Below are 15959 nucleotides of genomic sequence, written 5' to 3' on the forward strand. Positions count from 1 at the left end.
GTTCACTGATTTCTCGTTCAATTGGCAGGTTTAATCTACAAAGTAAGTTATACCATTAGTTACCCTGTGCTTCTCAAACTTTACAGATTAATGAGGAAATATAACTGACAATTTTTGGCAAATTACAAAACTATTTTTCTACATGGATGGTTTAGCTAAGCATTACAGTTGGATTTCACAAACCTCTGTAATTTTGGGGTCTAAAAGCAGAATTCCATGATCAAACTCATTTTGAACAGAATTTAACTGGTACTCAGTTTTGAATCTTCTTCCAATGATTCCATTAAAAAAAAAAACAAGGACATACCCATTTTTCCTGTAACATAATAAGAAATGCGCTTGCACACACACACACCTATTAAATTCCTGGCCAATTCTGCAGCAATATCACAAATTTTCTTTCTCATGCTAGACTGTGTTTCCATCTGAATAATCATTAATAGTTCACTCTTGATAGCAGTCTGAACATCAGAAGGAAGTGTGGGATAGACTTCATCAAATGCAGAGGACAAAAGTCGCCTTAGGAGAACGGCAGCCATTTGTCTAGCCTATAATTAGAGAACATTGTTACTAACTCGGTATCTTAATACAGAAAATATTTCTAATAAACTAGATTCACTCCACCATTTATGCATTTCACTGTTCTATTTTTATATTTCAAAATCACTTTTTTTTAAAAAAAGGAAAACACGAAACTTATCACATTAGTCTACTGCATAGAAAGTTTGACAAAATAAGCCATTTTTATTTATGGTTAAGAAAAACTCCTAAACACATTAGAATTCAAATAGGAACACGTATCTTAGCAATGATATATCTTCCTTTAATTCCTAATTTTAATACACTATTTGGGGAAAAAATAAATCTTAAAAATAAATTCCAGGGCCAGGCACGGTGGTTCACTCTGGGAGGTCAAGATGAAAGGATCCCTTGAGTGCAGGAGTTTGGGACCAGCCTTAGCAAGTGTGAGACCCAGCTCTACTAAACAGAAAAATTATCTGGGTGTTGTGGTGGGCACCTGTAGTCCCTGCAACTCGGAAGGCTGAGGTAGAAGGATCGCTTGAATCCCTGGGTTTGAGGTTGCTGCGAGCTAGGCTGACACCAAGGTACTCTACCCTGGGTGACAGAGTGAGACTTCATCCCCCCCAAAAAATAAAATAAAATAAATTTAAAAAAATAAATAAATAAATTCTAAACCCTCTATAATGCTCTTTCCTATCTCTCTGTCTGGTTCTCATTCTAGAGCAGTGGTTCTCAACCTTCCTAATGCCGCGGCCCTTTAATACAGTTCCTGTGGGTTGCGACCCACAGGGTGAGAAGTGCTGCTCTAGAGTATCAAGAATCTTTCCTACCTAATCTTAGGCTCCTATCTTATTATAGAAACACCTGCTCATTAGCATCTTAGATAAAACACTATGAAATGCATTTTACCATGTTATGCTTCTTTCTCGCAAACAAATATCTCAAGTTCCCAATACCTAAAAAGTGCTAATTAATCTCAATGTGTATTTTCTTAGATTCCCATTTTCCAATCTGTGGAATATATTTAAGTTTGACATTTTCTGCATAATGTCCCTTGAGAATGTCAAAAGAAAAGCGGAGATAAATGCCATTCCAAAATCTTACCTTGTCAAGCCAATAAACCATTAAAAATATTGAATCCAATCTTTCCTGTTTTCCAGGCTGCTGCTATTCTTTATGACTATAATTACCCTGGGACTGAGCCCAACAAAAAATTAGTTTAGCTATACAAATATAACTTCATATGTTTTCCTTCACTACTCTTCACTGAGAAATCTCTTCACAGATTTACGGTAGGTAGCAAACTTTAAAAAATATAAAATATATATTCAAAATAGTTGGAATTCTTATAAAAGTGTTTAAAAATTGTGTGTAATTCTCACACATATACTAAAAACTAAAAAGCCACAATCAAATGCGAATTCACATCATCTACTTCCTAAATCAAAGTAAGATTTAAATAAGATTTAACATAGGTTTTCAACAATATATTTCAGTAACTTTCATATTATTTTTGGCTTTAAAGAATTTGTTTAGTAGCTAACTCACACAGATATTCAAGAATTAAAATATACCTGTTTTTAGTGATAGAAGTTACTCTCTCTTTCTCCACATGGTATAGATATACACACCCTATACATGTAGTTGTGTATATATATATAAATATATATATACATATATATATATGTGTGTGTATATATATATAAATATAAAATACAAATTATCTTTTTAAACATCCCTTTTGAATTATAGAAGAAGAATATGTTACAAAGGCAAGGAAGCATCTTTTGTAATCTATTTTTAAAAACTGGGGCAGTTTTAAGTGCTTTTTAAGAACATGAAATTGCCAGTATAAGCTCATTTTGACCGCAAAAAAGTCAAAGACTATAAAAGTTTAGTGTAACTCTTCATCTCTGCCAAGTACTGGTATGAGCACTTCACATACAGTATGACTGTTAGGAAGTCTTACTCTGTGAACTCTAAATGCAATGTTTCATAGGTGGAGTAAGTCCAGACATTCAGTTGCACTTAATATTCCTAAGGATATTACTTTATTTGTGGTGAAGAAAATGAGCCACTAAATGCATAGGAGAGTAGTACATACAAAACAATAAATCCTACAAATTCACTAACTACTATCATAGGGAAAAAAGCTTTCTTAAAATTGAAGCAAATTTTAATGTGGTATAGTAACTAGGTAATTAGCTAAAAACTATATGACTTTGAAAGAGTTCTAGAAAATGTCTCTGTTCCTAAACATCTTTAGTACATACACCTTATCCAGAAATAGCTAGAAGCATGAATTTTAAAAGACAAAAAGTATTTTTTGAAAACACATTAAGGCACTAAATTTCTTTGTAATAAATTGTTCTAAGGAAAGAAAACAATCTCTTTAGCTATAGAACTCATTTACATTTAATAATTCTAATATATTTATTTATAAAACCATTAACTTTTATCTATCCTGAATATATCGTCTTACAGGGAAAAAAAAGAAATTCTCAAGTCTTAATACGGAGTACTTAAAAAAAAATTATAACTCCCTAAGTAGCTTCTGGCAAATATTAAGTTCAAAGTTCTAGTAGTCTATGCAGCAAATTAACAATTCTCATTTCCGTTCTAGCCATCATCTAATACCCCTGATTTATAAGAATATAATATGTTCAGATATTAAGGCAGTACCTCTTCAGCAGCTGTTGTATTTCTGATGGCTTGTAAGAGGAATGTGATCTTTGACTGGCCTGGGATGTTTTCATAGGTTTCCTACATGAAAAAGAAAATTTAGAATATAATGTTAGAAAACTTCATGAGTAAACCAATGAAAGAAATGGAATGAAAAGTGAGAAGGATCCATTCAGGAGAAATCAATCTAGATCTGGTGTTAACATTTTTTTCTGTGACAAGAAATGTACTTCAGATAGGTTAGTAAAGAGATGATGTCCAAGGGCTTACTTATCAATTTCCTTCCTACCTATTATCTCTTTAAAGTGTTTCTAAGGTGTGTGCACATTCTCCCAACGTATGATTCCTGGTTAATGGAAGTAATGGCCTGAGAGAGCCGAAATCTGCCAAATCTGACATAAGCTGCCTTGCTCCAAAGTAGGTACTCACTTACTAGCACCTCATCTTATGGGAAACTACTCATTTTGTCAACATTGTTTAGATTAGATGATGTAGAATTGGTTCAAATTACCACTGCTTAGAACCACCAGACATCTACCTCAGATGAAGCAAGTCAGAAAAAAGTATTCAAATCTTTATGTCACGTTTTCTTTCAAGCAAGGATTATACTAAACCCACATTATATACATTAATAAATCAATGTGTTCAGGAGAAATTTCGGCAGGAGATTTTATTTTATTTATTTATTTTTAGACAGAGTCTCACTGTATCACCCTCAGTAGAGTGCTATGGTGTCACAACTCACAGCAACCTCAAACTCTTGGGCTCAAGTGATTCTCCTGCCTCAGCCTCCCAAGTAGCTGTGACTATAGGCACCCACCACAACGCCCAGCTACTTGTTTGTTGTTGTTGTTGTCACTGTTTAGCAGGCCCAGGCTGGGTTTGAACCCACCAGCCCTGATGCATGTGGCTGGCACCCTAACCACTGAGCTATGGGCACTGAGCCTGGGCAGAAGATTTTAATATCTTTTCTGAATCTTTCAGCAAGGTTTTGTCACTCAGGACACTTTCTCTTCTCTATTAATAATGTAAAATCAAAACAAACTGGTTAACTTTTAGGGGCAAGACACAATTATAAGAGGGACTTTACCTAATAAATGCAATCAGTGTAACCTGGTATCTTGTACCCTCAATGAATCCCCAACAATTAAAACAAAAACAAATTGGTTAACAGTAAAACGTTGACTACAGTTAAAAGATGGACAGAATGAACCAAAAAAATCAAGACCCACTATATGGTGTCTACAAAATTTAAGTTATGTGTATGCGCAAAAATTCTAACGGTAGTCTTTTACTGTGGAGAAGCATCTATTGAAGTATCTTGGAATGATTTCCCTAAAAAGTCTCAATAAATACACAATAATCCACTTTTATCCATCCAATTTAAAGTTTGAGGGTATATTATATTGATTTCTTGGTACTCTAAATTCAAAGAGCTTACCTGCTTTCTCACTGCTACCATCCCTCTATAATTTATCAGGATTCTCTTGAAAGAAAGTAACAACGGAGCTTGAGAAACAAACTAGTTTGAATCTCTGTCTACCATATACCTTTCATTAGGTGCTCCTTGGCATTCTCTGAGATATCGACAGATAAGGAAATAAAAGCTTGTAAGTTAAAGGACTTGCCACAACCACAGATAATAAATGGAAGTCAGAACTCTGGTCTTGTAAGGTCACCCATACTCAAAGTCTTTCTGGCAATGAAAGCTCTGGGTTTCACCACTAAAGACTCACTCCACTAGACAACCAGTTCTACTTGTGCAGTGCCAAGGTTTCCAACTTCTCAAATATAGCTGTCTAGGGAAGAAGAGATGTTTTGGGGAAAGGAGAATTCAAAATCTCCTCATACCCTCAAGTTCCCTCCAGTAAAAAGAGTGCAGATGAGACGATGATCTGAATGTACTTATCCAGAAAAGAGATCATTTGTGTAAAAATATTTGCAAGCTGATAGCAAAAAATGAGTAAGAACCTTGAAACTTTCCATTTAATTTTTCACCAAATCAAGCAAAAAACCAGTACTGTTAAACAAAACAAAAAACAAAACAACTCCCAAACTGTAATTCTTAATTTAAAATGTCTTACACGATATACACTATAATAAAAATCCTTTTATTCTGTGTGCCTAGCTTAAATTCTAATACACCGTTGATACTGAAAATACCGAACATTTAAATTTATAGTGGTTCAAACTCAGTTTCTGAAAAAAATTCTTTACTAGACTATCATTCTCAGAAAACTTGATAAGTTCCGAAGATCTCTACCCTTGCCTGGGTGGAACTACCAGTGTGACTATCGTAACTCTAGTAGAAACTTATAAAGATTTAGTATTAAACACTAATCCCATAATGTAGAAGTCAACGGTGGGAGTGTCTAATATGATTGACAGATGACTTCTGCAAGTGTTCTTCCCATTTGATAAGTTCCACTGTGACAATCCAAATATAGTATTACATCTCCACCATAACCATAGTCAAGATGATAGTTTGGCAAAAAGAACACAGCCATAAAATCAGAAGTGTAATTTTTTCTTGGCTTAAATGGACTTGAGTTCCACAAAGGCAGGATGATTATCTCTTCTTCTTTGTATCCCAGTATCCAGCACATGAGAGAACACGAGAGAACAGCCAAAATTAAGGAACGTTCCTAGTACCTATCCAGTTAGGTTCAGCAAATGTTTTGGCAAACAAAGTTGAGTATTGTGGCAAATAAGATTTCAATTCCATTTGATTCTATCTTACACAATCACCTAATGTAAAAAAGTCTCTCCCCTCTTTCCCTGTCCACAAAGGAGAAATACTAATATGTACTCATCCCATTCATTCCACATATCCACATATCCTTACAGTGAGCCTACCTTGCATGAGGAAAAGACATGGAACTAAAAAACATCCTGGTTCATCGACAATCAGGTATATTTTTCAATACATTATTCTCCATCAATTTAAATCTCAACAATTAAGTCCTATACATTAGAATCAGTAAGGAACAAAAGTCTGTGCGGAGAACATTAATAATGTAAAACCATGAACATAATAAAATACTTAAGCTTATGTAATAGAAAAATGTCTAGTAGTGAATATTCGACTTTGGGGCTAGTCAGTTATTTGTTTACTCTGGTTAGTTACAGCATTCTGAGACAGGGGACATGCAAATTATTTCTTCAAATAAGAAACATTTTCTGTAAAATTAAAAAGGAAAAGAAATGTCCTTGCACATTTTAAAAACAGAAATAAAATTAAAAACCTATCAAATGGTGTATACATTGGAAAAGTTCAAAACTTTTTAGAATTTTGAAGTCCTTCAATGATTAATAAAAGAAATCCTTTTATTGTACTTGAGTTCATATTTGAATACAAAACGAGTCACCTTGGTCAACAGTTTGGTATTTATGTGTCAACTAAGTATTTTTACTTTGAGTAAATTACAAAGATATTTACTGAGCCTTTGCCAATTCTTTTGTTCAAAGAAAGTATTTCTGTATTTGCTATATCAGACTTAACATCCAATTTTATTTAGTTTGATTACTTATAAAAGGTTTATGTCATAAAGCAAAAAAGAAAAGGGTATTATATGCCACCAGGGTGTTTCTCTCTAACATTGGCAGGTTTGGGTCAAATTAGGAAAATTCTGTATCACAGGACTTACATATTAATACACAAACCAAAGTAGTACCTGAATGTTTTCACTAGGAATAAAGAGGCTAACAGAATAACACTACTTATTTCCAACCGTTCTTTATGAGAAAATGTGCTGAATGCAGCTAACTATCCCCAAAGTGATGTAAGTGATAAAAGATTTACAACAGGCACCAATTGGAATTCAAGCTAAACCAGACACTGGTATTTAGTTCAATAGAAGTGAGATTCCCCACTAGGCTTGACAATAGAGACTCAAGTAACTGGAGAGAAGAGGGAGAATTAAACTAGCTGTTCTGCTTTGTAATACATAGAAATTTCTATTATGGGTTGGGATTAAGAACTTGTTTTGATGAAAAACTATCTCTAGAGTTAGCAGAAAGTATTAAAATGTTTTTTAGCATCACCATATACCAAGTGCAAATGGATGAAATTAATACATGCATATTACTTCTAAGGACAAACGCTACTTTTAGATGTTCTACAAATAAACCTGGAAAAGTATGCAAAGATAGGTATTCATGTACTTCTATGTTCTATTTTTAAGAGTAGCACACTACTCAATATCCATTCATAGAGGTTTGTATAAATTATCTATACAATGCGTGATCCTAGCTGCTTAAAAAAACCTCTTACGTGGCAAACATACTGAATGAAAAATCCAAGTGGCAAATAGCGTGTATTTGCACACTCTCAAATGTATTCACAGATGACTGTTTGTATAAATAAGACATCTATCTATACAATGTATGATTATGGCTCTTATGTAGCAATGAATGAAAAATCCAAGTTGCAAACAGTATGGATTGCAAGCCCATTCAAGTAAAAATGAATGTGTATATATATATGGTTGTAAATATATATTTTCAGGAAAATTCATGAGACACTTAGAAGTGGTTACCTTTGGGGAATGGGATAAAACACTACCTGTATTGTTTGAATTTTTACTCTGAACATATATAGCATGCATAATGAATGAATAAAAAGTTAAACTCTTTAGGTCCATGCGATCAGAAGAGGTTTTGTCCTCAACTTCATTAGCTATATATAAAATAAATTTTTGCTTTGTAAAAAGATCTTACTGAATGCCCTTCACTAAATCTCAATATATAATCGAGTTTGAAGGTCCACTCTGATAATGCACTTAAAGGAAACTGGAAAGTTTCTCCATTCTCTGAAGTATCTCACGTTATCTGAACACTGAAAACGTAACATCAGTCTTCTATCGACCTGTCTTAACTAAGTGTCTTACTGCTACTTGGTAAATGAGCTTACAGATACACATGGAAAAATGCCTCTTCAAACTACATCCACATTTTAGAGCCCAGGAACCAGAGGTGGTTAAAAAAAAAAAAAATTAGATATAATGAAGTTGAAGACTTAAACATATGGTATTGGCCCATAAACAACGGAAGTCCCAATACATCCCACTTATGTTATGAGACCACAAATCTCTAGAGATCAAAGAAAATGTGTCTGAATAGCGAGTAGAGTTAAGTGGTAGCTACTTAGAAAGAAACCCTAAAGGCAACTTCACAAAACTGGGGGTGGGGGAGAGGGGAGAGGAAAATCCGGTTTCTGATGCTGGGAAGCAGAAATGAGAAAGAGAACTAAATGGAAGCAAGTGGAAATCAGCGACCAGGCAGAACACACATTTCAAAAGGCGGGGATGGGGAAGGGAGTTAACAGTGTGCGAGATGCGAGGGGAGGAGGAAAAGCAGGGGTGATGGGTCAGGAAGCTGCCGGGGTTGGGGAGACCCAGACGGCTAGGTAGGGTGGAGACAGCGGCTGGAAGGGCGGAGGGGCTCCCGCTGGGAGAAAGCGGGAATGGGGCTGGAGGAAGCAAAGAGGGACAGCCAGCGAAGTTGGGGCCCGGCCCGCCACCCCCACACCCCTTCGGGCGGGAGCAGCGTGTCAGGAGCGGCCGCACGTGTGTGCCAGAGGCGGGGGGGACGTAACTGGCGCCGGGCGCCGCGACAGCAATGGCCGGAAGGGCCCCGGGGCACAGCCGGAGCCGCGGGCCGCCTCACACGTGGGCTGCGCGGCCGCCGCCCGCCGGGCCCGGCCTGCGCGGCCGCCGCGGAAGGACCGAGGCCCGGCAGGCTAGCGTCGGTGTAGGGTCGGCACGCCGGCCGGGCGCGGACACGGGGGTGGAGAGCTCGGTTACCTCTGCCTGTTTCCGGACCACATTGTCGGGGCTGAGCAGGTTTCCCAGGAGCAGGTAGAACTGTTGCTGCTCCGCCGCGGCCGCCGCCATTGCGCTAGGCGTGAGAAAGAGAAGAAGGGAGGGGAGACAAGAGCCGTGAGGCGCGCTGGCGGGACGCCTGAGGGGCGGGGGCGGGCCCAGCGCGGGGACCGGCACCAGCCGCGGCGCGGGGCTAGGGGGCCGGGAGGGGAAGGGCGGGGCAAAGGGGAAAGGGGAGGACGGGGCGGGGCCATGCGACCTTTCACCCTACCGCGGCCGCCGGCGCCGGTGCCTCATTGGCTTAGGCGTAGGGGGCGGGGCCCCACCTTCATCCTCCGAGGCCTCACCGATTGGCCACGCACCCTACAGTGCCGTCACTGGCCGCACGCGGCGGACAGCCTAGGCTGGGCGCTAGTAGGGTGGGCCGACGGCTTCGCAGCTTTGGTGGGGCCCAGGCCGGGTCCGCGGAGCGTTGCGGGGTTAGCGGGAAGAGCCGACTGGACGGCTTGGCCGCGGCAAGGGGTGTGAGGCCCAACTGGAGAGGAGGGGTCAGCTCCAGAGCGCGGGAGATTTCGGCGCCGCAGGCCGGCTGGCTTCATTCCCGGCTGACCCTAGTCCTCTCCGCGGCCCTTGGAACTGGCCCCACCCCCTGGCCCCCTACTCCCTGATCCCGCATCTCCGCCACTCCTCAGAAGGGCGCTAGTTTGAAACCCACTTCCCACTTAAGTTCCACCCCCACCTCTCTGGACCCCTCAATCTGTTAGACTCCCTGACCTCTCCCAGGGCTGTGACTCAGGCCGCCCCTTCCTCTGGCCTTGCTCACCGGTGACTCACGTATTGGGCTTGACCAGAAGAGGGGTTACTCAGCCTGGGGCTCTTCTGCCAGACCGCTCCTCCCCAGTTCGCCCTCTTTCTGAGAAGCCCACGTTGTACACTTGCCCCCAACTCAAGATCCGTGACTGTTGCTTTGACTCTCTTGTTTTGGGACTCTCTTAATGGTTGAAGGAAGTCAAAAACATACCCCCGTCCCTCGCAAGCAGCACTGGTTTGTAGGGCTGACATCTCAATGTTTATTAACTCCCACTAGTAAGAAGGGGCCCAGAGACCTGCTATCAATGGCAACTCAATGCCTTGATAATGCCCACCATCTGCCTTTACTGTTGGAGATGCCAAAGGCTGAGAGAGCAGAGTTCAGATCAAAGGGCACTTCTGTTGAGACCCTACCGTGTCCAATGCATGGTGGAAGAAAGCATTTTTAGCTAAAAATGATGCTACAATCCTGGTGAGGTTTTTCATTGGGTGAGATGGAGAGTGGTGGCAGCTCACGTGATAGTATTTAACGTAGGGAATTTAATTTCCTGTTGGCTATTCTGCTATTGTTCTGCTCTTTGAAAGTCTTAAAACATTTATTCTTTGGTGAATGATTTTTAAGTCTTGGCAGTACATGGGAAGCATCCAGCCACTATGTCCAGAGTCTGGGCTGGGATCCTAGTATCCATATGCAATTGTGATGGCCAGCCAAGAACTTTTAAAGGATTCTGATTGATTCCTAGAGAAAATTCCCTCAGAAAGTCTTAGGCTGTGACAGTGGTAGAGTTCTCTACCAGAAGTCTGCAGACCGATCTTTGTGGAACTAACATTTCTTACGTGATACAATTTTTCATTCTGATGCCACATTATTTCTTCAAAGACAAACCATTATGTACATTAACTTGGCAGTTTTGTTCTTTAATTTAGATTTTTTTTTTTTAGTAGGTCTAGTGGGCATGACTGGATTCTGAGGAGGCTTCTTCCTCACCCAAGGTTATTAAAAGTTTAGGAATTACTTAGTAAAACAACTCATTCTAATGACTAGGGCTAACAATGAAATAAATTGCTTAGAATTTTGCTCAGGTCATGGCCTGATCTCCAGTTTCTTTTTAACACCTGTTGTAGTATGTGTTGTTTTATTATCAATAAGTCTGTGGTTTACATGTATTTGTTTACATATGTAAAATCATAGACATGTCTATTATATAATAGAAATTCCAACACGGGTTTGCAGAATTTGTCAAAATAGGGAGCTTGTTTTGTAATGAGGCAAAGTATAAGCTTAAAAAAGATTTTTTTCAGGTTATAAACAAAACAATTTTGTATCCGTGATGACATCAACTGCTAGACCAGGGAATCACAGGCCAGGCTTATTTTAACATTGTTAATATTCGATCAAGAGGGAGGGAGAAGAATTTTAAGGTTAATGAATAAAGAGATTCCCAAATGGAAGAAATTTCTGTAAACTTGGAGTGGATAGCAGATGTCATGACAATGGAGACCAGTTCTAGTGTCCAGAAAATCTACTAGATGGGGAATGTATTTTCAGAAGCAAGGGTTGTCATTTTGGAGAGTTTGTAATGTAGCCTTTTGGGAGAATTACTGCCCATTTTCCATGGAGAGAGTCCTATTTGTTTTATAAGAGAATTATTTTCTTCTAAGAAAATAACTCAGATATCGTATAAAGGCAGCCCACAGGAAAAGAAATTTATTTCCCGAGGAGATCAGATGGAAGGTAAAGAGCCTTGAACTTGAGTCTGGTGGATTTCGATCTTTCTAATGGGTGTGATCTTGAGTACTTAATGTCACTATGTCTCAATTTCTCATCTATAAAATGATGGTAAAAAGTGTAATATTATTAATCATAAAAGTGCTAACGTTAAATTAGAATGGAAAATGAAATGCTGGGACAGAAAACTGTGAGTCTTGATCATCCACATTAGCTATCTTTGCTTTGGACAAATTAACTGTAAATGGCCAGCTCCTGATACCTCTCCCTTCCATTTTATTGGAGCTGACAATACCTTCATTAAGTGTTAGAGGTGTATTTGCTTAATGCATGTACAAACCCCTCCTAAAAAAAAGGGTGAGGTGTAGAGGGGCAGAGAGAAGACTTGAAGATTGAACTGGTACCTGAAATCTAGGTACTTTAGGCTTTTAATGTTTGTCTGGAGGTACTAGACAGTCTGGGCATGACCTAAATGTGGTATCATAGGAGGCAAGACTCCTTAACAAGAGAGTATCAGAATCCTCTCCTGCTGCTGCTCCTGGGTTGGTGGCCTCCCATGATGATAGGAGTGTTCTGGCAATCAAAGAAGGCTGGAGAATTTAGGCTTATAAGACTTCTGTGAAAGCTTCTCTCAAATGGGGTAAAATTTGGTTTTGTTTGTCTTTTCTGATTTATAGGATATTAAATACAAACAAGATTCTCTGGAATAGTCTAACTTTTTTTAAAGTTGTCCCAGAACTCCAAAAGAACGAAGACTTTTAGTACTGGTAGTTGTAAGCACTTGTGCTCTTTATATCACAACTTACTTTGAGGGTCAATTTAGATAATATAAATGAAAATATTATAATCTATAAATTGCACACAAATCTAAGCTGATGGTGTTATTTACAGGCATTTATACTAATGTTAACATGGTACAGTAAAAAAAGAACTTTGACTTTATTTCCTCATCTGTAAAGTTGGAAAAATATTTTTTCATAGGGGTGTTTTAAAGGTTAGGATAATACATGTAAATTTACATACTATAGCATCTGCCTAGACAACTTTTATTAGTAAGATGGATTTTGGATTTAAATGAGATCTCAAACAATTACTCTTAAAGTTACAAGTAATTACTCTTAAAGGTGATGCAGAGTTGTGGGGATCACCTTTGTGTTTGTATAAAACATATTTGCCTATTTTCTATTAGTTTTCCAATTGTGTGGAGTAAACTACTATGTGGAATGCACTATGGATGTCCAGAAGACACTTGGCTGATAAAGTTTCTGATTCTAACACTGATGTTATCTTTTGCCTGACAAATAAAATTTCTGATTCTAACATCGATGTTATCTGTTGCCTACGTAAGAGCCAGCAAAAAAGATGAGAACTGTTGAAAAGTTGTTCATTGAAAATATGCTAAACTAGTCATATTTTTTTCAGTTGCCTTTTATCAAAACTTCCAAGCATCTGCTCTGAAGCAGTCTATTAGCGTCAGAGCACCTCAGCCATGGGCAGGTAGGACCTTAACATTCCTGAAGGACATTGCACAAAGTAATCCCTCAGCAAATTGCTAAATAAGGCGGGGGAAATCATGCCTCAGTTACTTTCTTTTGTGAGCTCTTTCTCTCTCTCATAGTTTTATAACTGAAATTCACTGCATATCTGCAGGTGGATGAATTCATTTCAGGGAGGCAGTAGAGTTTGGACGCTTGCTCCAGAGCCAGCCAATACAAAAGTTTAAGTGAGGGCTTCACAGCTTCCATGTTGCCTGATCTTGCCCACATTAATTAAGCAACCCCGGTTTCCTCTTTTATGAAATGGAGATAATAGAAGTTTTTACCACTGATTAAAATACTTGGCATGCCACAGAGTGAATGTTTGATAAAATATTAGCTGTCATTAGCAACACAGATTGAAACCTCAGACATTTGTAAATTTAATTCTGACTGCACATCTGTTAGATTATTACGTTTTTATATTCCCATTATGGAATGCATAATAATTGAAGTTAAGAAAAATTTAGTTTTGATTTGATCATCACAGAACATTTAAGGGCCATTTCCAGCTTTCAGTGTTACAGTTGCACTGTCCAATGTGGTAGCCACTAGCCATAAGGGCCATTGATTATTTGAAATGTAGCTTGTTCAAATTGAGGTGTCATTTAAGTATAGAATACACACTATGATTCAAAGACTTAAAAGGAAATAAGAATAATACTTTTATGTTGATCACATGTAGAAACGATAATATACTGAGGTAAATAAAGTATGTAGTTACATTTACTAATAAACTATATTGTTAACTATATTAATAATTTCACCTATTTCTAAAACATAACTAATAGAAACTTTAAAATTAACATTTGTGATTTGCATTTGTGGCTTATGTTATATTTTTGTTGGGCAGTGCTCTTTGTCAGAGAACAAAATAACCACTCAGCTGTACAGAAGTATCCTACATACTTTGTACATTGAGGTTTAGGAAGTGACTTTTCACCAAGTGAAATCAGTTACCTTATAGTGTTTTCCGTTGCTTCCAGTTTTCTGACTTGATTCTCAGGGATTTGGAGACATGGTACAGTACTTTCTGAGCAGTGTTCCTTGCTTAGGAATTTCCTTCCCCTGCTTGTTAGAAATAAACAGAATTTTAGACCTTTAGAAGGGAATTAAGGCAGTAGATATGATCTTGTAGAATAAATCCTTATAAAGTTAAATCAAGGACTGGTTAAGAGTTGGGGGAAAGGATACTTCTAATTTTCTTGCTGTTGTTTTCATTTAAATGTGGTAAATGGGTTTAAAAACCATCATTTGTTGCATTTTAAAACTGGAAATAAAAAATAGGACTTTGTTTTTAAGTTAAATGTTTTACCTTGGAACACAAACAGGCTGGAAGCAAAAAGATGGAAAAAGACACACTATACAAATAGTATCCAAAAGAGAGTTGAAATGGCTATCTTAATATCAGCTAAAATAGATTTTCTCTTCTTTTTTTGAGACAGAGTCTCACTTTGTCACCCTTGGTAGAGTGCTGTGGCGTCATAGCTCACTGCAAACTCAAACTCCTGGGCTCAAGCACTTCTCTTGCCTCAGCCTCCCAAGTAGCTGGGACTACAGACATGCCACAGCGCCCGGCTATTTTTCAAGATGAGGTCTCAGTCTAGCTCAGGTGGTCTTGAACCTGTGAGTTCAGGCAATCCACCTGCCTCAGCCTTCCAGAGTGCTAGGATTACAAGCATGAGCCACTGTGCCTGGCCAGCTAAAATAGATTTTAAAGATAGTAAGTGTCACTAGAGACAAATCAGGAAGATGTAACAATTTTATATACATACGCCTAATAAAATTCCAAAATACATGTAGCAAACCTGACAGGATGGGGAAATAAATAATTCAACAAAACTAGTTTGAGACTTCTGTTCCCACATTATATTAATCAATAGGACAACTAGACAAATCAATGATAAATAAAAGACAATGAAGAATAATATAAACCAATTAGACCTAATAGACGTGTAAAACACTCCACCCAACAATAGCAGAGTATACATTTTTCTCAAGTGGATATGAAACATTCTCCAGAATAAACCATACGTTAGGCCATAAACAAGCCTCAGTAAATGTAAAAGGATTGAAATCAAACAAAATACGTTCTCGGCACATAATAGAATAAAATTGGAAATCAAGAATAAAAGGACATTTGAGAAATTCATAAGAGATGAAACAAGACACTCCTAAATGACAAAAGGGTCAAAGAAGAAATCAAAGGAGAAATTAGAAAATACTTGAGATGAATGAAACCAAAAATACAGGATAACAAAACTTATGGGATGCAGTGATGGTAGTGCTCCTACGGAAACTTAGGGCTGTGAACAGCTACAGTAGACAAGATGGAAGATTGCAAATCGATAATCTAATTAGAAATCTTTATAGTTTCTAGTTTCTTTGAAATTAGAAAAAGGTCAAACTAAACCCACAGCAAGCAGAAAGAACTAATCAAGACTAGAAAGGAAATAAATAAAATAGAACATAAAAAATAGAGAAAATAAAACTAACCCAAAGTGTTTATTTGAAAAGATCAACAAAATCAACAAACCTTTGGCTATACTGGCCAAGAAAAAAGAAAAGACTCAATACTAAAATCAGAATTGAAAGAGGGCATGTCCCTACCACACTCTCAGAAATAAAAAGAATTATAAGTGGGCGGTGCCGTGGCTCAGTGAGTAGGGCCCCAGCCCCATATACCGAGGGTGGCAGGTTCAAACCCGGCCTCAGCCAAACTGCAACAAAAAATAGCCAGGCGTTGTGGCAGGTGCCTGTAGTCCTAACTACTCGGGAGGCTGAGGCAAGAGATTCGCCTAAGCCCAAGAGCTGCAGGTTGCTGTGAGCTGTGACGCCATGGCACTCTACCAAGGGCAA

At 38.3% G+C, this 15959-nt stretch overlaps 1 protein-coding gene across 2 annotated transcripts in view; it reads right to left on the bottom strand.

The window, feature by feature from the left end:
- The window catches only part of IPO5 (importin 5), a 54178-nt gene extending 40009 nt beyond the window's left edge, over positions 1 to 14169 (bottom strand). The window contains exons 1-4 of one of the 2 annotated variants that reach the window (XM_053563571.1): positions 14061 to 14169; positions 9009 to 9102; positions 3205 to 3285; positions 356 to 548 (exon numbers count right to left, since the gene is read on the bottom strand). In XM_053563571.1, coding sequence (XP_053419546.1) covers positions 356 to 548; positions 3205 to 3285; positions 9009 to 9098 — 364 coding nt within the window. In that variant the 5' untranslated portion in view covers positions 9099 to 9102; positions 14061 to 14169. Of the gene's footprint in view, positions 1 to 355; positions 549 to 3204; positions 3286 to 9008; positions 9322 to 14060 lie in introns of those variants that run through there. The other variant, XM_053563572.1, reaches the window with a different exon arrangement.
- Between the last annotated feature and the right edge of the window lie 1790 nt (positions 14170 to 15959).

Source organism: Nycticebus coucang, chromosome 15, assembly GCF_027406575.1.
Source record: "Nycticebus coucang isolate mNycCou1 chromosome 15, mNycCou1.pri, whole genome shotgun sequence".
NCBI classification, from domain to species: domain Eukaryota; kingdom Metazoa; phylum Chordata; class Mammalia; order Primates; family Lorisidae; genus Nycticebus; species Nycticebus coucang.